The following is a 27,429-nucleotide window of genomic DNA, read 5'->3' as shown; positions in this document are numbered from 1 at the left end:
ATAAAGAGATTGCCCATAGTGCCAACATCCAAAGAAATCCATTGTAAAGATGTTATAGTTCCCTCCCATCTAGTTAATAAAGTTGGCATTTTTGGTTTGTTCTATAAGGCCCCTTTTTTTTTTTTTCACTGCTGAGGGTTATAATTACCTGTTTTGGGAAAAGATACTTGATGGTTTATGATTAAGTCTATAAAAGAAAAGTGAGAACACTCTGTGTAACTCTTACCTGTCCATCATTTTAAGTATTGTATATTCTGAACAACAAATTTCTTTAAAAATTTTTTCTCTTCAGCCCCAAGTTAGTGCCTCCAAATACTTTGTTTCCTGTGGTCAGCTCTTCCTCGTTGGCAGTGACAAGGGCAAACCACCTGTCTATAACTAAGCCCCTGCCTTGCATGGCAGCCTGGCTTGGTACTTTAGAACTTCTCTTTCCAGGATCTCCACTTTCTACCATTCTCTCGGTTCCTTCTCCACAGCATTTCAACCTATTCAAGACTTATACCTTTAGGAACCAAACACCTGGCTATCTCCCATGTATACCTCTCCTTCCCAGCCTGACTTTCAAACCTTTCTCCAGCCCTGCTCCCTAATCCCTTCTCCGTCCACCGTGGTCTTGCTTCTGTGACCACCACTCAGCTGAAACCACTCCCACTAGAGTCACCAAAGGCCTCCTGGTGGTTAAATCCAAATGTTCTCCTCAGCCTTCATGTACTTGACCTTCCAACACCCACCTTGACTGGCTTCTTCTCTCCTCTTTTCTGTAACTCTGGAACCTCCTAGATTTCTGCCTGTCCCCACCTCCTCCTTCTCAAGCTTCTTATCAAGCCCCCCCCCTCTTCTCATCATGCCTATTTCTATTCCTCCAGTTCCATCCTATGACCTCGTCTCGCCTCATCTCATCTTTTCTCTCTCACTGCACAGCCTTGTGAATCTTGTCCGTTCCCATGGCTTTATTTGCCACTTATACCCACACCGTTGACCCCCAAATCTCTGCTCCCGGCCCCGTCTCCCTCAGGAACTGCAGACCCCCCTATCCCACCGCAGGTGAACGTGTGCACTTAGACGTGTCACGGCCGTCTGGAAATCTACAGACCCCTCGCACCCCGTGCTCGTCATTTCAGTGGATGAGTCATAGCGGCCTCCCACGTCTTCTGCCAGTGAGCCCTCTGGTCATTAGAGGGAGCTACAGCCCCACTGCTCGTCCACGCACTCCATCAGGTCACCCTGCTGACTTGCCTGCCCTTCCAGAGCCCCCAACCTTGTCCACTCGCCACGCCACAAATGGAGAAACCTGATCGTGTCAGTCCTGCGTTCCTGCCTCCAGTGTCTCGTCACTCCGCAGCCTGGTTACGTGGCCCCTCTGGCACCTGGCTCCTGCTCGTCTCTGTGGCCCCTTTCTTCGACCCCTCCACCCCTTGTACATTTGTTCTCTCGGGAAACACTTCTTTCCTTGCTCACTAACTTCTTCCATCCTTCATGTGTCTGCTCACCCTTACTGTTTCAGGAAGCCCTCTCCGACCTGCTAAAAACGGGGTAATTGCTGGCTCCTTGTATGGACCCCAGCAGTAACCACACACGTGGCGTTATGAGGGCCGATAATTTCTCACCTCGCTGTCTGGACTGTGAGCCCAGACATGATCTCTTTCACTGTGTTATGTTCAGCACTGAGCCCATGTCCAGTACACTAGTCATTATTAACCATGAGAGGTGGACACAGCGCTGCTGCCCTTGGGCTTTCAGTGGTCCTGGAAGCCAGCTAGAGAATGCACATTTATGTGGGTCGCGTGGGGCTCTAAAGGTGCACAGCCCTGGAGCTGTCAAGTGGGAAGTTCAAAGCTTGAAATAAGTAGGTCTACTAAGGAACTACTTTGCAAACATAATTCGAAAGGAACTGATTTCTGTACTTATGGGCTTTTAAAAACGCTTATATAAAATGTTTTAAGGAAATAAACTACAGAGAATTACTCATAAAAGCTTATTGCTATATAACCAGTGTTTTCACCAGTTAAACTGACTTTCTTTTTTTAACTAATGTTGTCTAATAAATAGCAAGTTTTTTGCAATTCATGAGAGTTTAATGGACATTTCATGGGGAAACCGGAAGCACCAAGGTATGAGACAGCCATGCTCATCACCCACTAGCCATTCCTGGTTCCCACACAAGAGCTGGCACGTCTTACCGGCACCTTACTTTCAATAAAAGACCCAGTGGGGTCTTTTCTCTCACTAATTCCCACTGGGACTCCAAGGAAGAGAAAATGGGTATAGATCGGTTATGAGAGATGGGAAGGGGTCAGTGATTGAGTCATGGTGGGGCTCTGGCAACGTGAGGACACGCCATGTCTGAAAAATACGGGTACACTAGTTTATTTCTTCTGTAATATTTTCACTGCAGAGGTTACGTCTTACATGACGTAGTATCTCAATACTCTAATGCAATGAAATAATTGCACAGTATACCTTTTTCTGAATTACTCATTTATTCTTTATAGGTTATATTCAGGTTCCTATTAATTGAATTCAGTTAGTCAATTGAATTATAACACATGATGTCATCTGATCCACACGGTAGGATCTACTTGTTTTCTCACGATAGACTCCTAATCAATTTATATCTTCCGGTGTCTTCTTTGGTCAAAGCAGTTACATTTCAGTGAGGGCTACCATCCCTGGTCTCCTCCAGATATCCTGTTGCTGCCAGGCAGTACCTGGCCTGCCCCGGGGCTCTGCCAGTTCTCAAGTCTTTGAATTGAATTATTACTTGTTCTGCTATGATGCTGACTTCCTCGTTATTTCATGCTTCTCCCAGGAGATAGCCCCATGTGATTTACCCTTCATCCTCCTTTTGAAAATATCATAGCTAGGAATTCATTTAATTTTTTTCAGCTGTCTTCTTTTTTTTTTTTTGTCAATAATTTAATGCAACATTTCTTAGAGGCTGTTCCATTTCCTTCACTGATTTTCTTAATGCCTTTTAATTACCTTTAAAAATTATTTCACAGCTTTTAATGTTTAGTAATTCATGCTATCATCAAAGAGGCAACTTCAGTCTCTTGATTGTGCAGGTTTCTGTGGATATTGATCCTGGATCACAAAATGATGCTAGAATTGGAGACACATCAGAGGGTCAAAGCTTTGCATCTATCAGGTCGGTGCAAAAGGAATTGCGGTTTCAAAGGTTAAAAATAATTGCAAAAACCACAATTCCTTTTGCACAAACCTAGGAAGAGCAGGCTTACCGGTGAAAGCAATTCTGTGGGCTCATTTCTGTTCTTCAGAGAAAGAAGTGTGATTATAAACCTCACGTCATTATGTGATAGAGAACCTCTGTATGATGTTGGGGTAGAAGGGAAATACAATGGCCAAGTCCTAAGGTTCTCATGTTGTAATGGATACACTCTACATATACACTCTACATTTCTGTATTCCTGCCCTATAGTATTTGGAGTCAGCAGCATATGGTAATGCACTACCATCAATCCATCCATCAGCATTTATCGATTATCCTTTTCATGAAAAGAATTACACCAGACACTACTGAGGAGGCAGAGAATTCAAGGCAGCTGATGTTTAAGATACATGTAACGTTTCGTGTAACTCACCCTGAAGCACAGCACAAGGAAAGATGTTGGTGGGTAAAGAACGGAGTGACTGTTTATGTGTGCTAAGATATAGCAGGAATTAAGACACAGATAGCAAAAAACACTGTGGAAGACTTTCCAGAAAAAACTTGTTTTTTTTTCTGTAAAACACTGAGGGTAGCATCTGGTATCAATTTAAAGGAATAACTGATTCTAAAAAGAATAAAGCAAAGTAACTCAATAATTACTGAAAGGGCTACAGTGGGGTAGATTAAATGTAACTCATGAGCCTGGTTGATCTTTGATATATCACAGGACAGTAATTAGAAGTTGCCCAAGATTAATGAGAAGGATCACAGATTGCTTAGGTACTAATTTGTTTCCTTGCATAGATGGTCTAATGTGTCACAGCAACATGTACTCTTTCTTGCTTTCAGCATGCACTCCTGGCTGTAAAGTTTATACTCGCATTTGCCATACCGGATAAACCACGGCATATTCAGATGAAACTGGCCAGATTGGAATTTGAGTCTTTGGAAGCACTGAAGCAGCAGGTAAGGGCAGCTGTCCTGAAAATAAATGTATTTCTTTATCAAATGCCAGATGTAATGCAGAAGACTCACTTATTAACATGTCCTTCAGCCTTAAAGTTAGCAGTTTAAATAAATACAGAAGACTCCAGTGTAGGATAACAAAACCAAAATCCTAATAATATGAGCAACACATAGGTTTAAAGAACTAAACTAAGTAAAACAAAAGTATTCAAGCAATGTTGAAGAATAGAGCTGGCATTCAGCAAAAGAATAAGACTGAGATTTCCAACAATCACCGGGGCCGCTCCTCACAGTTTCCAAGTGTGGCTTCTGCAGCAACATTAAGCAGGGAGATGTGAGTAAATAGAACCCTGAATATCTTGCAGAGAGCGAGAGAGAATGAGAAAGTGTGGGCAGAAACAGCAGAAATGCCACAAAAGTAGAAACCTCTTCCCAATGACTTCCACATTTCACAAGAGAGACACAGAGAGAGAAAGAGAGAGGATAAAAACGCCATGCTGGAATTCACCATTTTGGTGATTTTCTACCTGTAGGAGATGAGAGTGGGGAGACAGAGGATTCATTCCTAGCTGCCCAGCATGGGGTGTCTCAGGTGATACACAGGAACGTAAGCAATGAGAAAATCAACAAGGCAGTATCGTCTGAGGGGAGCGTCTCTGGGCCCAGGACCTCTCTGACCCACGCAGTCCTTTTGGCTTCTGTTTGGGGAGCTGGGAGGAAACAAATGCGAGGAGGACCCACCCAAGCTGACCCCCTGATAGAAGTGAGGACTCCAAAGCTAGTGCACCCAGTGGGGAAACCCCACATTGGAGCAGAACTCGCCCTAATCAGGTGGAGTGACCCCAGAATAAGATGAGTGGTGAGAGTACAGAGCAGGGGGAGAACTCCAGTCTGCCAGCCAGGTCTGCGCTCTTGGCTGTCGTAGTAGGTGAGAAGACTAAATGCCCTGTGCTTCCTGGGGGTGGGGCAGGCCACGTGGACCAGCTGGTGTGTTTGCATCTTAAATCCAAAGCCAGCATCAAGCACCAGAAGCCCTCCGAGTAGTGTCAGAGACCAGGGTCACCACGGACCCCCAGCCTTGTTCATAGGTGAGGAAGACGCAGAGTTCCAGGCACCCAGAAGAGGCAGCTTTAGCATTACGTGGAGACTAGAAGATTAAATATCTGAAAATCACACATAAGCTATGAGAAACAATAGCAAAATTTGGTAAGGAGGCAGGTTACAAAGTTTATCTAAAATCATTTGTTTCCTTTCACAAGAAACAGTAACCCGTTTGAAAATATTACTGAAGAAAAATTCCCGTTTATGGAAGAAGACAAAATATAAAACCTTTAGGTGGAAACGTATAAAAATAATATGGATAATCTACACGACGAGTATTTTCAAAACTCTACTTGCTTTACAGATTCAGTCTTGTGAAAATATAATGCCAATTCAAATATCTAGTAGAAATAAACATTTGAGAATAACAAGGGAACTTCTGAAAAAGAAGAAAAATGAGGCCTCTAGCTCTGCCAGATATTAAAATGTATTCTGAATAATACAATAGTTATAGTAATTAAATCCGTTTCAAATTAGGGAAGAAATAGATCAGTGGAATAGAGCAGAGAGTTCATAAATCGGCCCAACTAAAAGTGGGACTTTAGTGTATGGTAAAAGTGAAACTTTTTGTCAGTGGAAGAAAGGGATTGATGACAAGCAGTTGCTTGGGAAAATTATTACTTTATCCTACCTCATTCCTATGCATTTCTTGTCCCCCATCCCCTGCAAAATTCAGATGGTTGAGAGATTTAAATGTAAAATACTCAAGCCATAAAAGCTCTGTAAAAGAGCCTGAGTACATCTTACAGTGGAAAATGCTTTCTGAATCAGGACCCAAAATCCAAAAATTATAAAGGAAAATACCGATAAGGTAAGATACGGGAACAATTTAAAAATTCTATGACAAAAAAAAGAAAAACTCAAAAGATAAATGGGGAAATGCTTGCAATGTATGAGAAATGGTTAATATATTTAATTTCATTTTTTCTATCAATTCATTAAAAAGACAATCTGATAATCAAAGAATAACTTATGAAGAGATGCTCAACCTCAGTCAAAATTAAGGAAATGTAAATTCAAGCAGCTGTGACGTACCGTATTCTACCCATTGTATTGGCAAATGTTCGTTGATAACCTGCCCTCATTGGGTGTAGGGAAGTCAGCTCTCTCTCATATACTCTTGACAGAAGTGTAAATTGGTTCAGCCTTTCCAGAAAGCCATTGAAACAAAATTTAAATTACCCTCCAAACAAAATGACTCTTGCCAGGGTAATGTATGTATCTGTAAAGTATACCAAAGTAGAGCCGTTGAAACATTTTTATTAGCGAAAACCTGGAGACCACTGAATTCCTCAGTAGGAGGTTGGTTAAACAACTTATGGTATGATATAGTTCCTCATATCCTTACATGATAAGACTCTCTGAACAAAGGTCTGCTTTTTACAAAGGTCTCTCCCTGCTCGTGTGTGCGTGTGTGTGTGTGTGTGTGTGTGGTGGCTATGAAGTGGAAAAAGCAAGATGCAGAACAATATGATATCTTTTGAGTCAAATTTTAATGAAGTAGGGGAGAGAAAAGAGATGGATGGATGCTGATATGTGCATTGGTTTTTCTTGGAAGGACTTTTAGGAAATTCTGAACGGTAGTTACCTTTGAGGAGAAGGAGTAGGATTTTCTGCATGTACAACACTAATATAAGTAAATAAGGGAAACTGCCCTCCCTCGTGTCGGTGGTTTGAATAATTCCTTCCCTTCCCTAATGCTGTTTTCAGACTCACTGTGCACAGCCTTCACATAGTCTTCCTCCTTCTTCCTCCTTCTCTTTACAAACATTCATATGGTTTTCTTTTAGGAAAAAACTCAAGTTTTACTCTAAAGATTTCATCTGTTTATTTTCACTCCACATGTACTGTACACATAAAGTCTGAGGCCACGAGTCAAGTGGGGACCCAAGATGCCATATGAGGCCAAGTGGAACTTGCTTGTAAACTCCTCAGTAAAGCTCGGGGAAGGTGAGAGTGAGACCTAGACGAGGACAGGCCTGCAGGCTATTAACGTGGTACCCCGTTTAGTATTTTAAAGGATTTGCTCAGCTCTCTTTTAAGGGAGAGGCTGCGACCACGTGGGTGAAGGGCAGAGAAGTAGGATGAACCAGGATGGGTAGGCAGAACGCTGCCGCTCCACAGAGCAGCGCTCCTTAGACGTGGCAAGGGGCAGTGGGCACAACTCTACGGGCCTCGGTGCTCAGATCCTCCCCTGACACGTGTCCTTACACGCACCTGCATCATAGGCTGAGGATACCCACGGGTCCCACCGGTCCCTCCTGCTGTCCGTGGCCACCTCTCCTTTCACAGTTGTCCTTCTCCCACTTTGCAGAAGAAGGGCACATCTCTCACCATCGTGAACCCTACCGTGTGCCTTGTCCCCAGGGTAAAAACCTCCAGGGGACAGAGACCCTTTCAAAACGGAGGTGTCAGGATAAGCTGCGTTTGATAAAGGTGCCCCAGTTTCCCGCCCATCAACACTAAATCATCTCCTTAAGAGATGCATTTCCAAACTGTATGCAAAAGTTTGTCTAATAATTGTTTATCAAAATATATATTTATATAATTTTGTATCATTTATGCACCAATAATAATTGTAATGAGCAGCCTGAAAGACTGGTCACAGGAAATTTTTAAACTTTTAAATTTCCATTTATGAACATATGAGAAAAAGATTGATACTTTCAAGCAAAACAAAGTTTTATTAGGATAAATTTCTTTGCGAGAAGCAGAAAGAAAATATGACTTCAAAGAGGGAAAATGAAAAGATATAAAATCGTTACTATTAATTAAGAGCCTATTCATGTATTTTTTTAAATGGGTGATGGTAGATAACACATCAATATGATATGTATTAGACTCTCTTGGACATCTTTAAGAGTGACCTCGTAATTTAGTTTTGTGTCATTCTTTACAGTAGGCTAGAAAATACATTTTTGCAATGATTTAACTTTTGGTGAAAAATTTAAATGTCAACTTAAAATTGTATGGGAGGGCACATAGCATCCAAAAATTGTAGGGAGTACGTAGCCAAAAATGTTTAAATTGTACAGCATTGTCTTTGGAAGACTTTTTCTCCATTGATTATATTTCTAGTAAACATTTAGAGATTGGGTTGGGCAGCTCCCTGGCCTGCGTGTACACACCTTAACACAGGTCAAGACTTCGTGTTAGGAAAGCTTTCCTCTCACTCAGAATTTTATGTTGTCATGTCTTTGTCTAAAAGCAAAGCGTCATTATTGATGTTGGATGTTATTGACACGTCTCATGTGACTAAATACATTTACCTAAAGTCCTGCCGCAGACCTGTTACGTTTGCTTTGGGAGGACGCACAGACATTAGTCTTTACTGCTATGTATTTGGCGAAACTCTCTCTCCAGTCATGTCAGCTCCTGGATTCCCGTAACTTCAGATATGCCCTACCTGACAGTGCAGCGAAGCCCTCATGTAAAGGTGAGGTTTATTTACATTCATCTTCCTTAAGACATGAAACGCCGACCAAAATTCTATCTCATATTCTTTAAAATGAAGGAAAAAAAATCCAAAAGATTTTAAGTCTCTCTGGGCTTTTCTCTCCTGAGGACATAGATGCGATTCTCTGATTAATGTCACCTTTTAAGAAAAATGTGATTTTGTTGCTGAGTTTGCTGTTAAGGTTCTGGAGGGACAGAGATGTCTAACAGGTCTGGACAGGATATTTATCAAATGCCTTCCAACAGGACGTCCCTAGCTTGCACTACGGGTGACCTTCAATTAGTGTGTGTGTGGCTCAGATGTCTCCCAGCCATTAAGTGGGCAGGAGGCTGTGTTGAGTCAGGGTTTCGTAGGGCCTTGACTGCAAACCAAGGAAGAATGGTCCTCCCTCCACGACTTTTTGTTGAAATTACAATCGGAGAATACAAGGTTCAGGGCAAAAGCTGGGCATGACACCCTGTTGCAGTTTCTCCTCTCTTCTCTCTCTCTTGCTGGCCCAAGGCTTCGTTGCATGGTGGGCACTGCTGTGTGGGCCCAAGTTTATGCGGCTGTCACTCAGAGACAAAGATTCACATCATATTTCCTCACTGTCCAGAGGTCCTAAAAAGTCCAGAACGTTCTAGGTATGAAAGGTCACCTGCTTTGTGCTTTTCAGAAACTCATAAATTATCTGGTGTGTCTTCAGTTTACTTGCTGAACTATTGACATTTCTAGGATGTAGATTTTTTCCTATTTTTATTTATCCTGACATTTAACTATGTGCTGTGTAAATAAGTGGAGCCTCAACTCACTGGACTATTTTCATGTATCAAAGGCAGAGAGAGCTTCTGCCGTGCCCTCTGATCTGTTGGTGGGCCCCAGATCCAAAATGGAATCATCGAAAACCCATTTAAGAATAAATGTCATTAATGCCTACCCTGTTCCCAGACTCACTGTTAAGTGACCAGGACTTGACAGTCAGCTTGTCAGTAGAAATTATTCCTTATGAATAATTCATATATAATGTTTCATTTAGATTTTCTACTTTTCAACTCAATTCCCATTTTATGGACGGAACACGATTGAGAAGTTTAAGTCATGGGAGTTCTTAAGTTGGACGATACATCCTGAACGTAGAGTTTTTGAAAAATACATGTGCCTAGGCCCCAAACCCTGCAGTTTCTTCTTCCCTAGATCTAAGGGAGGGCCCAGGCCCTACATTTACAAAACCCTTCCTTTGCTCCATGCCCCTCACCCCTAACCTGCAGCCCCAGTAGAGATAGGTCCCAGGCAGGTGTGGGCAGGTAAGTGCCAAGAACTAGCAAGTTCTGAGCCAAGTTCAGCCACTGGGAATGAGTCACGTAGGCTCTTTGCACCTCAATTTTTTGTTTTATAAAATAAAGTCTGGGCAACTTGGTCTGTGGGAGGGCTCAGAAATCTACATGTACAGCCAGCACTTCTGTGATTTTAGTGCAGGAGCCGGGAGCCCACTTGGGGATGTGCTCTGTGGCTTCCAGTTATCCCTCTGGGCTCATGGAGGGTGGGGCAGCGGAGAGTGTGGGAACGAATGAGGAAAGGCACTGAAAGCAGTTCTTTCAGTATCAGATAGGGAACCATGTGGCGTTTCAAAATATACTGGCAAATTAGGTATACTTGAAGGTGAGAGGCAGACTGGGAAAATAAAATTGTTTGCTTTGCAAAGGTCATTTTCAAATGATTAGGCTTTAGTTGGTGAGACCTTTACAAGGAATTCTAGACAGTAAATATCATCCTCGTGATGCCCTTTTATCTCTTTTCAAGTTGATGTATTCAACTCTCAGTAATTTTATGATCCATTTAAAAATAGAAAGCAGCCGTTGATGGGCTGGCCTGGACCGCAAGGACACCAACCACATCCCCCTGCCGTCTCCACCTGGTCGGGCCTCTGAGCAGCCAGCCCTCGCGGGGCCACATCCACAGAAGTCAGACAGCCAGGTCCAAAGGCAGCCTTTGAGAAAGATAACAACAGCAGAGGAAACTAGTTGAAAGAATAAGATAAGGACTTTCAAAAGACACCACAATTAGCCCTTGAGGGCTAATTATAGCCCTCAAGGGTCTCAAATCAGATGTGGGAGCTTTGACAGGGCTGGACTGCTGGGCCAGCCTGATCAAGTCATGCTTTCGTTTTCTAGGGTTAAGTGTATTTAAACCATTTCCAGCATCTCCCAGGGGCCTCTGAGCTGTTCTTTCAGAGGCTTGAGCATTTGTGCTCAAACTATGGTACATCTACAAGCAATTTTAATGGAAAGTTAAAAGTTTCACCCCTAGAAGGCAGGTGCTGAAGTATTTGGGTATTGAATGTAATCACACGTTGATCTGCCACCCAGTAGTTCAGGATGAAAGTTGAATCCAGATAAAGAGTTTGCTTCTAGGGAGGCCAGGGTAGGCAGTGCCCAGGCCTTGTCTTTGGGGATGGGATGGTCCATTTCCTGGGGCCCAAGTCAGGTCCCAGCCTAGGAAGCTCCAGGAAAAGGTAAATGGAAGTTCCAGGCGCCCCTCTGAGCCCGTCTCTCTTTCTCCTGTTCAGGTGGTTTGTGCCACAGCCCTGTGCAGCTTCAGAGTGAGTGACCTGGCCTTTCTGTGTCATAGTCTCCCCAACATTCAGATGAGTCAAAGGAAAACGGTGCCTACCATGTAAGGTCAGAGTGAGGCTGGAGTGAGCACAGTTGGAAGTAGGGCGGTGTGGGGTGAGGAGGATCGTGATGGAAGGGGAGGACCACCTCATGCGTGGGAGCCCAGCGTCACTGGGCAAACCAAGAAGGAATTCTGGGATAAAATGGTACCATAAAACCAGATTAGATGGTGAGTCACAGTGCCATGTTTGTAGCAGCCCCACCTGTTTTCATGACCTGAACACAGCTGGGCAGTAATAATAACAGGGGAGTAGCAGCTGGCACACAATGGGTGCTCGCGTGAGCCAGGCACTGTTCTAAGCCCTCTGCGTGAGCCGAGACCCCTCAGAGCAGGTGTTGGGGTAGGGGCTGTGAGCCAATTGCACGTGATTTCTCTCCTCCTCATGAATGATGTCTTTCTCCAAAGACCATTAATGCTCTAACACGAATTGGCTCCTGGGTACCTCTTCAGCCCCCCTCTCTTGTCATTTCTTCCTCTTCCTTTTGGGTCTCACAGGATTACACTGGTCGTGGATTCCCAAGTATCCCCACTGTTTCCTACCTTGGACCACACATGCTTCTCCCCTCTGCCATCAGCTTCTCAGACCCCACCTCCAGGGGGAGCTTTCCCTCCGTTGTGTGACAGGGACCTGGTGCCCGTTTCTGTGCCATTAGCCCCAGTGCACTTGGCCAGGTGATGTCTAGCTCCTGTGTCCCCTCACCCAGCGCAGGGCCTGATGCCCAGTAGACTCTGAATAAATCTGCACTTACTCAAACTGAATTTGTTGACACATACCTGGGTGAGAAGCTCATATATTAAATAAATGACAAATGGTGTCCTTGGACAAAAAAAAAAGAAATCTTAAAATAGGTACTCTGGCAAAAATGGAAACAGGTCATATGTCTTTCTGGGATCACTAGGGAAGAAAACGTGTTCTGAGGAATTCTGTGTGAGCACATTATAAGGACCCCATACCTAGCTATCATAAAGCTCAAATGCCTTTTTTTTCCCCCCAAAAGACAACGTGGTTGACATCACTAACAAGGGTAGCTCCCAAAAGACTGTGAAATAACCTCAAATCAAACCAGATAGAATTCTAAAGTAGTTTGTACTTAGCACAAATTCAGACTCTGGAACAATCCTCTCCTTTCCTCTCATGTGTAGACACTTTTTCCCCTGCATATTCTGTTCTCACTAGGACAAAAAAAAAAAATGCTTTTAAAGTGCATGGAGGCCTCCAGACATTAAAATAAGATGCTTCATGAAAGCTCTTGGAAGCCTCTGCTCATTTTTATCTTCCCTGGTAAACAATTTATGTAGTTGCTACTTATCTCATTCCTCTGGTTTTCTCAGAAAAATTTAGAATGTATATATCTTAATTATTCCCCCAGATGTAAGAAACATGGCCAAATCAGAGCCAGATTTATTTGTATTTGTGGAAATTACTGAATAGGCCATGACACCGAATAAACTTTGCGTTTTCCTAGTCACATATGAGTAGATCAGAAGCAGTGTGGGCGGCAGGGGAAGCGCAGACCCACCACGCAAAGGGCCTCAGGTCCACTGTGCTCTAGAAAGGCTGCCCTGTGCTCTTGACCCTGTTCACATATGTCATTAAGACGTGTCTGTCTATAAAGGAGAAAATTCACCCTATAATAAATTATTCTAGAGATTTCAGAATGCTTAAAACTATATATTTAAAAAGGAAAAACATTGATTTATTTTGGTGCGATATTAAAAGTTCTCAGAGTTCCAATCTCAGATTCTGTACTAGATTAATAATTACACGGCCTCGAGGGCAGACACATGTGCGAGGAGGTCTTCCTTTTCCAGGTAAATTACTGGACTGTTATATGTGCAACTATTTATCTCTTCTTTTTTTTTTTTTTTTAACCAATGTTCTAGGATGTTAACAGACTACATTGTTGGCTTCATCAAGGTCAAAACTATTTGTCTGTGACCATCGGAATAGGAGTCTTAGGGGCAGAATCACTCCAGACACAGAATTTATATTTGTTGAATGAATGAGTCAGTAATTAAGTGAACGTCAGCAGGGTCTAAGCCCCATCCCTTTGTACCTTTTCTATTACTAAATTCTAGTCCTTTGACTTTGAAATTATCCTCTGTGTGTTATATTTGGGATTTAGGAAACCATCATTGAGTACTTACCGTATCAGGAAACCACAGGCTTTTTATTTTTAACTTTTGTTTTTAATTACTAGTAAATTGCCAAAATAGAAATCTTTTATTTAATGTAATGAACAGTATTATTTTCCATTGATTTCCAATGCTGCAGAACCTCAGAGATATGATTGAATATTATGTTATCCAATGAATGTAAACCTAAGAGATAGGGATGAAAATATAGTGATTAATAGACTGGGAAATTTAGACTTTAAAGTAAAGCCCTAAAAACAGCACATTTATTGATGTGTCTCTATCTCCTAATAATAGAATTCAGAAGGCAAGAAATGTTTGGCTTTTTTAAAACACTGCCTAATTAAAGGAACATAATCTCTTTGCATTTGTTAAATAAAGGCTCTAAGAACACATATAGTAAATTATACTGAATTTACACGTAATTAAAATACAGATATTAAAATTCAGCACCAAATATTGACTACATTCTACGATCAAGGGAAAACATATATATAAATTATCAGAAATTCCTTGCATCATATAATTGTCAAGTGTTAGAGGGTTGAAAAAATTTTTGATCCTATCCCAAACCCTGATTTAATAGATTAAGGAAAGGGTCATTCACTGTGGTTGTCAGCTTCCAAGATGGTCCCAATGATCCCTGCCTCCTCGTATTTATACCCTTGTAGAGTCCCACCCATCTTATATCTTGATTCTTCCCTGTGACCAATAGAATACCGCAGAAATGTTGCTATGTCTCCTCTGAGGCTAGGTCATAAAAAACCATTACGGTTTCTTCCTTCTTCTCTCCCTTGGATCACTTGTTCTTGGAAAGCTTGCTGCCATGTTGTGAGGACACTCAGTGTTGGAGGAGGTCATCAAGAGAACGTGAATTCTGAGCTGGACCCTCTCCCCTGTCCTTGGAATGTGCTATTCTGCCCACCTTTCCCACAGTGGGACCGGTTTCAAGGATGTTACCTTGAGAGGGTAATATGGTTAAGACCATCTGGACTGTGCACATGACTGAGTCCTGTTAAGGCCTCTGTCTATAAACTTCTAAGATCCTGGTGGGCCAGTACAGAGACCTACTCATCTTGCAGCCTCCCAAGATAAGCCTTGAATGTAAGTTCCCTTGCTGATTAAAACTGCCACCTACCAATCGAAAATGGTTTGGCCTCTTTCTTCAGTCTCTCCTTGGTCTTCGTGTATGGGGTCCACTTCCAAATTTCACCCAGGCAACTCCCACAGTTGCGCACCAATACTCAAGTAGCCAGTGGAGAGGCCCACGTGACTAGGAGCATTATCTGCTACCAACTGCCATGTGAGTGAACCGTCTTGGAAGAAGAGTCTCTAGTCCCAGGGTTGGTAGACTATTTGCTGAAGAGTCAGGTAGTAAATATGTGAGGCATGTGGGCTATACAATTTCTATCAAAACTACTCATTTCTGCTGTTGTAGTACAAAAGCAGTCATAGATAATATGTAAATGAAAGAGAGAGGCTCTGTTTCAATAAAACTTTATTCATAAAAACAAGCAGTGGGCCAAAGTTGGCCTATGAACAGTAGTTGGTCAACCCCTCCTTTAGCCTCATTCAAGCCTTCAGGTGGCTGTGGCCCTGCCTGCATCCTCAGCCAGAGCCACCAGCTGCTTCCAAATTCCTGACCCTCAGAAAGCAGGAGATAATAAATGCTTGTTGTTTAACCCACTAAATTTGGGGGTAATTTGTTACACGATAATAGATAATTAATGCACAAATAATCCAGAAAAGGAGACTGTGACAGATGAACTAAGTTTGACTGAGTTGATAATTGTTGAAGCCAGGTGATGGGTAGATACATGGGGATTCCTTATATTAGTCTCTCTACTGTTGTGTAATAACAAGTTAAAAGGAAAAAGAAACTGTTAAGTGATTTGTCTAAAATCAGACCATCAATAAATCACAAAGCCCAGGCCTCATACCCAGGTCTCTGGCTCTGAAGTCTTGTGTTCTCTTGGCTACCTCTTCCTGTACAGATAGCAACCAGTAAAGATTTAGCTGTCTGCCTGTTTTCCCCTCAATTCTTTCCCATCTTAGTACCTCCAACAACATCCAAGAAAGTTCTTTGGACTTTGATACCATTGCTGTCGTTGAACCATCCTGGAGACCTTTCTACTTTGTTATACCTCTTTCTACTGTCGACTGTAAAATTAGTCATACTGAGAGATAGAGCCTTGTTCAGAGATCTACGAGACCCTAGCTCAGTGTGTCCTGGAATATCATAATGCTTACTATTTACATTCTTCTGAACACTGCTGTCCACAGAGCACTAGCAAATCCATTATCTTAATTAATCCTGACCCAGCCTATAAGGATAGGCCTGGCAAGTTGCATTCCAGCATTTTATAGAGGAGGAAACAGAGACTCAGGAAGTTTATATGGTCAGACAAATAAAATGTAGCTGGGTCTGGAATCTGGCTCCTGGTTCAGCATTCTTTCGTCCTCCCTGTACTACCTCTCTCATGCTTAAGGAGAAACGGGTGAAATTTGGTATTAAATAAAATCAAGTCACTATGTGAAAGTACCTAGCACAGTGATTGGCACATAGTAGCTTCTAAACACTGTGAGTGTACCTTGTCTTTAAAATCCCTTTTAAGTTAGAAATCACCCTGGAAGGGTTTTAATTGGCAACATAAATAACGTGTCGATTGTTGGGTATATGAAATGGATACTGATGAGTAGTAGACTTACTGGTGTCAGCACTTTGTGAGGTATATAAATGTCTAATCACTGTGTTGTTTTGCACACCTCAAACTAATAGCAAAAGAAAGAAAGAAAGAAAAAGAAACAACTTGGCCCGCGATCCATTGCACTGACTGCACATACTCACCTCCTCAGAGCGGTTGATGAGTCGGATTCAGAGAATGGACCTGGGTTAGGCTGCTCCTGTAGTTTCCCAGGATAACCATGAAATGAGATTTAGTGTTGTATTTTGGACATTCGTGCTTTCTGTACTTTTAACCAGATATCCTTGGTGATGCGGTTTACAAAAGAGCTAACACGTGGACAGGTGAAGAAAGTGGCGGGAGAGCAAAGAGCAGAATACCAGATCTGATAAAATGCCAGTGGGTCATGAGATTCGGCTCAAAGTACATCATCTCCTCTTTCCTTTCGCCTTTCAAAAATGGGCTTAATGTCGTATTTTCCTATCCTAAACATGTGGCTGGGAGGAAATAAATTTTTCCCTTATAAATTTTTGAGTTTTTATCTTATTTTTTTTATTGGTGGCTGTCCTTTTATTAATGTATATAGTCTATAAAGCAGTTATTATCTGCAAGGTAACTATGTCATCAGGGCTATAATCTTAGATTCTTGGCCTCCCCCCAAACCAGTTTGGGGGGGAATTTTATTTGGAAAATAAATGGACCTCAAGATCCTCTTCACTTCTTCACTCAGGTTGCTTAAAGCAGTGTTTGTGTGGGTAGATTTGCAGTTTGTTTTGTTTGAATTGTCTTGAAAAAATGATAGGCATATTTTTAATTTGCACGTCTGGTTTTAGTCACAGGCATGAGAGAAAATGAACTGCCAAATGTCTGGGAAACACAGCCCCTCTTCTTACACATGTGATAAATATTGTTTTGATTAGAGACAGAATAAATCCAGATTGCTGTTTTTGACTTCCTGGACTAATGGGTTCACTTTGTTTTTAATGTATGTTATAGGAAACCATTTCCAAAAACATCAATCTGGGTTATTTAAACTTTATTCAGGATACTTGTGCATAAATCATTTCTGTGAAAATGATGTGTGATTAAACAATTACAATTGCAGAAACTCCCTAAGGAATTGTCATTTTTTATTCAGTCTTTACCAACACATTGGCCTTGAATGAAGTATTTTGGTTCTCTGAGGATATAAAATGTGCCAGGAGCAGGATGGGTAGTTTGCATGCATTGAGTGTTAAGAGAATGGCTTTTGGAATCAGGTATACATGTCTCAGGAATCCCAGCTTCACTGTTACTATTAAGTAACGCTGTACAAGTTACCAAACCTCTCCAGGCCTCAGTTTCTTCCTCTGTAAAGTGGGCATGGGGTCAGGAACAACCACACAGGGTGAGCAAGTAGGCAGGCCCAGCTGGCAACTCTAAGTCTAGGCTTTTCCACCATTTTCCACCACAGAGCAGGTGGGTATAAATAACAGAATTATCAATTGGGTACAATGAAGAACTTCTCAACCATTAGGAGATAAAATACTCCTTTTTTAATACTCCATCCTTGGAAATGGCTGGGTTTCATACTCTATCCTTGGAGATCTTACAGAAGAAAAATAAATACCTACTTTCGAGACTCACTTGCTTTCTGGCAACGAGCAGTCCCAGCCCTGTGATTCCTTAAAAAGAATTGTTATCCAGCTGTATTTTAACCCAAACCAGGTCATCTTGGAATGGTAATCAACCAAAAGAAATTTGGATTTCAAATGAATTTCTGGAAATGAAGAGTGGTGTCAGGTCACTGGGTAGTGGCCTTCCTTCAGAAATTACAATGGGACTCTTATTGGATAGTCTTTAGATTCATGCTTGAAAGGGTAAGTCTTTGCTCTTCCGGAGGCGGCAGAATTCACTGAGTAGTAGATTTGAAGTAAGTTAGAGCATGGAGTTTCTAATAAGAATAACAATATTAGTTCAACATGATCGAACTGAGCTTCTAGTATTCTATAGAATCTGCATGTAGATGGCAGTCGCTATTTTCCTTTCTTTTGCCCCCCTCCTTCCCACTCTCCATCTTCATCTCTTCTTTTTTTCTGTTTTCCAAGAAAGGAAAAGGGCTAAGTACAGAGTGGTCATTCTTTGAATTGGATGTGCCCCCTTTTGAACCTTCATTCTTTGTGCCTGTGTTACTATTTGTGTCCTCATTTTTATTTTTATTTTTGCTTCATTTCCTTTTAGCAAATTATCCTGCTTTTTCTTCTGTTTATCTTTGCAGATGCTCATGTATTCTGCTGGTTCTATCTTTCAGTCTTCAAAGCACATGGTTTCAATCCCTCTCCCGGGATGGCCGCAGGCCTTGTGGTCTGTTTCTCCACCAGCATTCCTGCTTGGGAAGGCTGCCCTCTCTTCACAGTCGGGGCATGGGGTTGAGGGCCCCAGAGCCCTCCCGGCTCAGCTGTGAGGGGCCCACACTGGCAAGGCGTGCTTGGTGAAGCCCTGCCAGTGCAGCTGATTCCTGGGGGGGCCTGAGAGACACACAGGCTACTTTCTTGGAACAGCAGGTGAGGTGAAAATAGACCTAATTCAGGTCCTGCTGTCAGAGATGTAGTCCCACAGCCAGTTAACTCACTGTTCTTTGAAGAAACTGGTCAGCCTCTGTTGATCACAAGCTAATTCACTTTTAAATGTTGCCATACCAGATGGCAAACAAAGAACCTATCTGAAATTGAAGTGGATCCCAAATGTGCATGCATTCTGGAGAGAGAAAATTTTCTGTCTTCTCCTGTGGCCTCTTCTCTAGACGTAGGCAGAGAAAAGTACAAAGTAGAGTGAGAAGAAACAGTTTAGCCTTTGAGAGCTCTAACAGAAGTTGCCTCCTGCCAGATCAGGATTGTTTTGTTCCCAAGTACAGGCTTTTTTTTTTTTTTTAATGGCTCTACCATAGTAAAGATTTTGTTTCAGATCATAGCACACATCATTTTCATTGTTCAAACAAGGGAGGGAATAAAGACAATTGTTTGCCATTTGTATGGTTTCTTTCATTTGATCCAAAAAGAATGCTTGAACTCTGAGCAGTCATAAGGTTTAGACAGCCCAAACTGTAGAGATGAGTAGTCAATTCAGAAGCGCTGGGGTGCAGTCTAGAATGGGAACAATGACGGCTTCGTGGGCTTGGGACAGTAAGTGGGGCAAGGCTCAAACGCAGCTAGTCTGGTGCCTGGCATATTCACTCTGTCCTCAGCCATTGCCAGCAGCCGTGACTGGGACAGTTGGGAAGCAGCAGGAGTCTCGGCAGTGTTCTCTCCTCGCCTCCTTTCCTACATTCTCTCCACACTAAGTGCAGCAGCAGTGGACACCGGTCCGAAAGCCCTGTGTTACCTAGCACCCTGTAGGCTCCCCCAGACTCCCTTTGAAAACCAGGTGAACTTGGTTAGAGGCTGGTTACGTGTTTACAAGTTAGTGGTTTGGGAGGACAGAGTGGGTTTGATTTTTACTTGTGTTCAGTTATGTGACCTGTTTATTTTTCCATCTCTAGCGTCAGGAATCCTACTTAAACCATCAAATGTCACTTATGACAGTCCAGAAACCCCTATTTGGACTTAGTAGTTAAAAATACGTCCATACGAGTACATACATACATCTTCCTCCTGGTACTCGTCCTGTCTGGGCCTGTCCTCTCAACAGATACAAGATGCTCAAACCAACAGCTTAACTGTAGAGAGAGAAAACAAAAAAACAAAAACAAAAACCAAACAAGTTCTTGTGAGTTATTGACATCTTAACATGGTAGCAGTCTCAGGAAGAAACGGCTGGTTAGCACACAGCTAATCCCCTTGAAACTAATCTTCCCGAGAAACAATAACCAAAATGCATTTGTTTCTGAGCCTTAAAATACAGGCGGAGGCATCTTTAAATGGTCCTCCATTAGACTTGAAACCATCTGCTTGTTTGCAGCCAGAGGATAAATTTTCCACTATTCTGAGCTCCGTGACGATGGCATCGCTCCAGAGAGAAGCAGCACAAATGCGAGCCCTGTGAAGTGTCCGCCAGCCTGCTCTGCGAGGCACTTCAAGTTCATTTCTACTGATTTGATTAAGGAACAAAGAACCAAAGAAACATAGCATCTTTTCAAAATTGAGCTCCTCTCCTCTAATATCCTCCTGGGCTTCTCACTTAATGTGCCTTCGTGGAGTACACATTTGCATTCGGACACTCAGAGTAATCAGTCAGCAGGAAGACAGTTGTCAACATCAGAATGATCTGCTTTTGAAAGGATATAAATAAAATGGAGAGGCAAGTTTCTCTTAAAGGGAAATTACTGGACAAAAGTCTGGCACCACAGTGGGCTATGCCTCCCTTTGATTCTCAGGGTAGTAAATTCTAGGTGACCATTTTAGTCATACGGTATTTATGCCTGTCCAATTTTCCATAACCAACTCCCTACAGCATCACTACAGCTAAGTGTAATAGCGAATCACAACGTTCATTGCCTAAGGCTGTGGACAGAACGGTTGAGGTCCAATCATTGGTCTTCAGTGCACACACAGAAAAGTGTACGTGTGCCGCCAAGTTACTGATGAGACGGAACTTGTGTGGTAGGTAAGCCAGTGAGGAAGGTGTTGGCTTCTGTTTGCCGTGTTACCAGAACTGCAGTCGTTTATTCAAGAGTTACCCGCGAAAACTTATTCTTCTGACCACTTGGAATCATAATCCCTACCTGGAAACACTCACAGAAAACATCTTTTCACAAATACAGCACTGTTGTACTCTCAGTATATTTTCTAATGCAGCTAAGCGCAGTGGGCTAGCATGGGTATCCTGCGTGTTCAGTGAGAGGAGGCTGAGTTGGACCGCATGGGCTTGGTAACATTACCTTCTTGCTAGTTAGATAAATTGCACAATGTGGATTGAAAAGGCACATTGTGTTTTCTTATGGTTTTCAAGAGCACATCAAAATAGTTACTATGCTGCAGGCTTAGTATGTTTATTTTTAAGGAAATATAAATACAGAAGGTGTCACACTATTTTAGTCATAAAAGGTTCCATTACAATCTAGGTAATGGAATTCGAGTAGTATTGCCCTGCAAAATCAGATAGGAGGCCAGCAAGAAGGTTTTAATATTTAATATTGTAAAATAAATTTTTTAAACGACAATAATAGGACAGATTTAAAATTACTTAGAGGAAAAATCCTTTTGCAACAACTTAGTAAAATACATTTAAAAAACAAAACTTGTGCAAATTCTTATTCCCTTTGTCTTACCTTTCTCTCAGCTTATTTTAAATATGGTAGATTTTGTGAGGCAGGGAAAAAGTTAGATAATCTCGCAAAATGTAATACATTTTGTTGTTGATTTTTCCAAAGCAGTTAACATACTAGAAACAATCCCGTCTTCTCATTTAACACAAACGAAGCACTCAAATTACTCTCTTCCTCCTTCCAATTTTCTTCTTAAAGGATGGGTCTTCAGGAATAAAAATGCTGAAAAATGAATTATATTCAAGTGCGACATAAAAGGTTGCAAAAAGTCAACTCCCCTTAAAACACTTGAAAGACCCTTAGCTTTGATAGCGCTTTCTTTAATCCAGTATTTTGTTACACATTAATCCCAAGTGTGAAATCTAAATTAGATGGGTTAGTTGGTTTTTATCTTCCTCACACTTTAGTAATGTAATATGCATATGCTTTTGAAATTTTTTGGGGGGGTTCAGTGGTTTTAATTGTTCTTTTACTGTGTATTAAAATTAACTGGTAAAATTCATTCCAGTTCCCTGCAGTATTGACTTACAAGTAACATGAACTACATTTTATATCTGGAGAAACAAGATTCTGAAAGATACAGGTGCTTGGCTACAGAGGAAGTTAAGAATACTACTTCCTTTTTTCCCTGATGGCCATGGCTCCACGGTCCCCTCCATTTCCATTCCTCCTCTATGGACGCTGGATATTTGACTGGACAGTGGTCATGGTGATGTGTGTATTTAAATCAGCCTCACTACATACTGCTGAATAAGTTACAGTGAAGGTAACTTGAAAGCAAGATTGGTGTTGGGCAGAGATTGTAACTCGTCAGAAAATATCCAGAGCTACGAAGCATTTGAACTGTGATCCTCTATCTAGAATCTTCAGCCAGAAGGAAAGAGTAAAATGCTGGCAGGAGGGGGATTTAGTCCTTAGGGTAGGGTGCAGGCTCTTTAGTGAGGTCAGAGAATACTGAGGCTGAGGCTCAGGGGTGTCAGACTGCAGGTTTGACCGACATTTTATGCACGTTTTGTGCGTCTTAAACAGCGCAGTAAACAAAACATGGGATGTTGTACTGTCTGAAGGAGCAGATTCGGAAGTGATATATTTGGTGAGATTGTACGTGCTGGTGATAATTTTTCAGTTGCCAGGCTCTTGAATTACACCTTTGAATTTCTCAAAGGAGCAAGCACAAAGTTGAAAATCAAACCTATTTCTAAAATCACTATTATATACTGCTGGTTTCCCTTATGGTTCTATTTTCATTTGGTTCTTTAACAAGTACAGAAAATATTATTAAGGTTTATAATAATGTAACTTCAACCTCTAAGACGTACTTACCTATGTTAGTAAACCAGTTTTTATTAGGTTGGTGCAAAAGTAATTGTGGTTTAAAAGGTTAAAAATAATGGCAAACCCGCAATTACTTTTGCACCAACCTAATAAAAGAACTAAAATTCTTCTTCAACATCGTCTGAGAACTCTCTGTGAACAAGGAAAGCTCATTTGTTAACCGGCTGTGTTGTTGGGGTTCCTTTGCTACAGTTAGGAAGGAATTCACGTCCCTAATTTGTGATTTTAAATGGTATCTAGACTTCGCCAGTATTTTTATAGTGAAGATTTCTTTATTTCTTTTAAAGTATTTATTTTTTAAGTAATTTTTTAAAAATTTTCAATTACAGTTGACATATGATATCATACTACCTCCTCCGCCATCTTGACTGGAAATCCTCAAAACTCTTTTTAGTCAGAAATATGTTAACAGGCTCTCACCGTCTCACTGGGACTGCCCTCCACTGGTCTCCCCACCTCTGTCTCTCCGACCCACTTTCCCTGTGGCTGCACAGTTTGCTCTCCCAAATATAACTATATCTCTATGTTAGGCACCTGCTCGAAATCTCCACATTCTTCAAGGGAAACCCTGACCGCTCACCAAGCTGTGTTCCCAGCCTAACGCCAGCCACGTGAAACTGCACCCTGTCCCTGGGAGACCCCCGTCCTTTTGCATTTGCACATTCTGTTGACTCTGCCAGTTCCCCTTTCCACTTGTCTTCTGGAAGCACCTCCTTTAGGACGCATGGGTCACCACCACGGGAGGCTGGGCTTCGTGGCACGTGCCATGCTCCATCGTGTTGGCTGGTTTACAAATCTGCATCCTGGAAGGGGCCTCGACCGGAGGGTGGCTTCTCTGTGTTCTCTTGGTGCCCAACTTGTGGTGGGTGTGCATTGAAGAGCGATGTTACACCCTTGCCCATGTTTGCTCGTATGTTCCCAAAGAAGGTGAGAATATACACTGCTGCTTGAGGCTGTACCATGGTCCTGGTGGGAGATCCTTAGGGACAGGCCCTGTCCCAGGGACTCACAGAAGGGTGGGCTGAGAAAGAAATGTTTTTGTTGGGGTTTAGAACACTTGCAGTCAGTGTGGCAATACCTTTAGGTCAAGGGACCTTAACCAACATTCCAGGAGTTTATGAATCTGAGGCCAGGATTCCAGTCTGAACTCTGGCACGGAGCAGCCATGCCAGTTTGGGCAAGTCTCATGCCCTTTGCTTCAGTGCCCTCATCACTAAACTCAGGACTTGGACCGGGCAGTCCCCGAGGTTCCTGGCATTGCCACAGGGCAGCTCTTCTCATGGAGACTTAGTGTGCACACTGCGGGGTGGGGTGACCCATTGAGCTACTCCCCTATTCCCCTAGGTGGTCACATGACAGTCACATGATCAGCTGGCACCTGTGTGGAAAACGCCTATGTTCCCATAGAGGGGGTTAGAATTTGAATTTGGGATGTTGCAAATGGAATTTAGTGTTTACTTCACCTTTTTTGCTCTAGAGTTGTGAAATTTGAACTTTTTAAAAGGACGCAACATAGCTTTGTGGGTAATTAGGGATATAAAGTGGCAGTTTGCTTTTGGGAGAGACTTCCAGCACGCCTCTCTGTAGCGTGCGTTCTGAATACTTCGGCTGTCGTGAATTGAGTGTCACCTGTAAGCCCCTCAGCGTCATTAATAACTGGTATTCTATCAGCCGTGATACGTGTGCCTCTAAAAATGTGGTCATGGTCCATTTTTTTACCAAATATCCTGATGATCTGTAAATGAGTTGAATATAGTGAGTGAAAGCATTTGCCCATCATGGACTTTTGGGTTTACATCATGTTTCCAGGCGTGGGAGGCTCTGACTCAGTGTGGACCCAGAGCAGCCGGCTCAGGACACGGCCGACGCAGCCTCCTAGGGAGCAGGTGCCCTGCGTTAGCCTGTACCCAGGCTAGAGGCCACTTGAAGAGGTGCCGGAAGATAGCACTGAGTGGTTGTCATGGCAGATGGCATCCTTCCTGCTCCCCCTGAGAGCTGTGTTTCTATAACCGTGAATGTATTCATGTTTTTATCACAATAATGGTCTGTGCTTAGCCTGCTGTCATGCCGAGGGGGCCCTGCTTCATTGCAATGATTTCTTTTTCCCTCCTTTTCTGCAATGCACTTGCAAAAATGGTTAACATAATTATTTCACCTTAAGTACTATGCCACTTGAAATAAATTAGAGAGAAATTGTTCTTCTCTTCAGGCTCAAAGAAATCGGTAATTACCTTTGGCAAAGGAGCTGATGAAAATATAGCAATATCAGGTCAATTTATCAATAATTGGGCAACAGTAACTCTACATTTTAGTTTGAAATTCTAGTTCTGTTTAAAAACAACTACAGATTAAAAATGTTAAGGAATGGTTTGCAGTTTCCCCTAAATTGACAGAAAGCCTTGAATTTTCATAAAGTCATCACAGTGGGTTCACAGAAGGGCAGTGGGACTTCCTTGGTGGAGGTGGCCATTCTCACAGTGTATCGGCCTCCCTGTGTCAACTGCTTCAGGAGTCCCCAGGTCCTGCCTCTAAGTAAAATACAGTGCCCGTTTACCCCAGGAGTCCTCCAGGTGGGATTGCTTGGAACCGTAGGGTTTAGAGTTCACCAAAGAGTACAGTTTCTTAACAGTTACAGTCACCAAATCCTGCAAAACCAGGAACAGTTTGCCAGAAGAGCCCAGTAAAACACAGGAATTGGAATTTGCTTAAGATTGAAAGGATGTTAGGTCGATTTGCAATGAAAATTACGGCATAGGTTTGACACAGTTATTTTAAAGCATAAAACGTTTGGAGATAAGTTCTGTTTGATTGCTTACTATATTCAGTGCATCAAGAATGCAGTAGTATCAATGGTTTCTACCTTAGGCGCTGGATTAGTTTTCTATTGCTCTGTCACACATGAGCACAAACTTAGTAGTTCTATGGCTGCTGAGCTGAGGGAAAGGTCTGCTAGGGGGCCTGTTCGAGACTCTGTGTGCCCAAACCGTGCTGTGCCCACAGCGCCTGCTTTCACCCTGGGCATAGGGACCTCCCTCTCAGAGCTGTACGTTCTCCTCAGGGCGGTGCTGCCACCTTCTCGGAGCCACAGTGAAGATTAAGGAGAAACAGTAGTGCCCACGCTAGCACTTACTGACCACAGAGTAAACGTCATTTAAACCTGCATCTGAAACTGCGATGGCCTTTTGGATGCATCCAAGAATGCAAGGGGAAGGCTAGGAAATAGAGGAAGATATGTGTATTTATTTATCACGTCTGCTATACTAACACTGAACGTTGTTACATGTATGGAAAGGACTCCATTCTGTAATTAGAACAAAAGAGCCATCATGTAGAATCATCCCAATTTCAATTTCATTAATTTTCCAACCTGAATATAGTCTGTAACAGTCCATTTTGTCAGAAACAAATTGAACTGTGAAACTGCTGCCCTGTGAAATGATTGAACAAATTAAAAATATGTGTAAACAGTTAGATCAAAATTAACGAGAGTCTAAGAGCAGAAGCCCATTAACAGAAGAAGAGTCTTGAACTATATTTGTGGCTCATTTTTGTGTGTGCCTCCCTTCCCCCCTGCTTTTTTAAAAGTTAATGCATTTTTACAAGGAGTGATTTAATGACAGAACTTTAGCCTAGATGGGAACCTGAAATTTTTTGTTTGTTTTTTGCAACAGAACTCTGTTGTTCTTTAGATCATGAATAATTATATGCTGGAAAGCACACGTTAGATAATGCTGGTTCCTGGTACTTGACTCCTTCATAAATCCTGTGGCCAGCCTGTCATACTCCAAAAAAAAAAAAAAAAAATACTATGGAAACCAAGAAAAAACCAGTCTGTGGGACCAAGATTATGGATGCTTTTAAGACAAAACAAAGTCTTTCAATATAGTTTTAAATATGGACCCACACTTCACACCAAAGTGGCTCATTAGACCTAAACATAAAACCGAAAACTAAATTGGGGGTTAGGGGGGAGGGAATGGCATAAAATCTTTGTGACCTGCATTAGGTAAAATTTCTTAGATACAGCTCTCACAGCGCAATCTATAAAAGAACAAATCGATAAAAGCCATTTCATCCGAGTTAAAAACACGTCTTTTTGAAATCTGTCATTTGTATAATGAGAAAGCTAAAAGAAAAGCAGGAGAGAATCTGATAGAAAACTGTCCGTGGGGGCCTCTGAACCACAGATAATGATTCTCCCTGGGTTGGAAGCATGCTGCCCCAGGGCGTTCTCCTGCTCAACCCACGCACCCCTTTCTCCACCGGGTAAGAGCAGAAGGGTAGCAAAACCATAGTTTCCTGAGATCAAAACTCTGGTTTTAGGAAAAGCCACAGAGTAATGTACTTCCCTTGAATGCCAGAAAATAGAGAAACTGAGGGAGCTGGGAAGAACAGTGGTTCAGAACCAAGCAGCCCTGCGTTTCTATCCTAAGGCCTAAGCTTAGTTGCTGTGGGCATGTGACCTAACCTTTCTGCGGGTCAGTCACTGCACCTACAAAGTGGGAAACATGGTGAGAATGAAAGATAAGGGACGCCGAGTGTCTCCAGGCGTCAGTACGGTGGCCACCAGAGCCCGTGCCACTTCCATCAGGTGTGCCCAGGAATTAGTACGCCTCTTGGTTTTCTTTGCTGGCAAGGGAAACGACTGTCAAATGTGAAAATGCATGCAAGTGTAAGGTTTTTGTTG

At 42.3% G+C, this 27,429-nt stretch overlaps 1 protein-coding gene across 6 annotated transcripts in view; it reads left to right on the top strand.

The window, feature by feature from the left end:
* Positions 1-27,429, top strand: part of ANO10 (anoctamin 10) — a 149,690-nt gene that overhangs the window by 105,081 nt on the left and 17,180 nt on the right. For all 6 annotated transcript variants that reach the window (XM_081072592.1, XM_081072591.1, XM_081072595.1 and 3 more), the window contains one exon: positions 4,019-4,135. In XM_081072592.1, the coding sequence (XP_080928718.1) occupies positions 4,019-4,135 (117 nt within the window). The remainder of the gene's footprint in view (positions 1-4,018; positions 4,136-27,429) is intronic.

The sequence above is a fragment of the Rhinolophus hipposideros genome (assembly GCF_964194185.1).
Source record: "Rhinolophus hipposideros genome assembly, chromosome: 14".
In the NCBI taxonomy this organism is placed as follows: domain Eukaryota; kingdom Metazoa; phylum Chordata; class Mammalia; order Chiroptera; family Rhinolophidae; genus Rhinolophus; species Rhinolophus hipposideros.
This window is presented reverse-complemented; position numbering and strand designations above follow the sequence as displayed.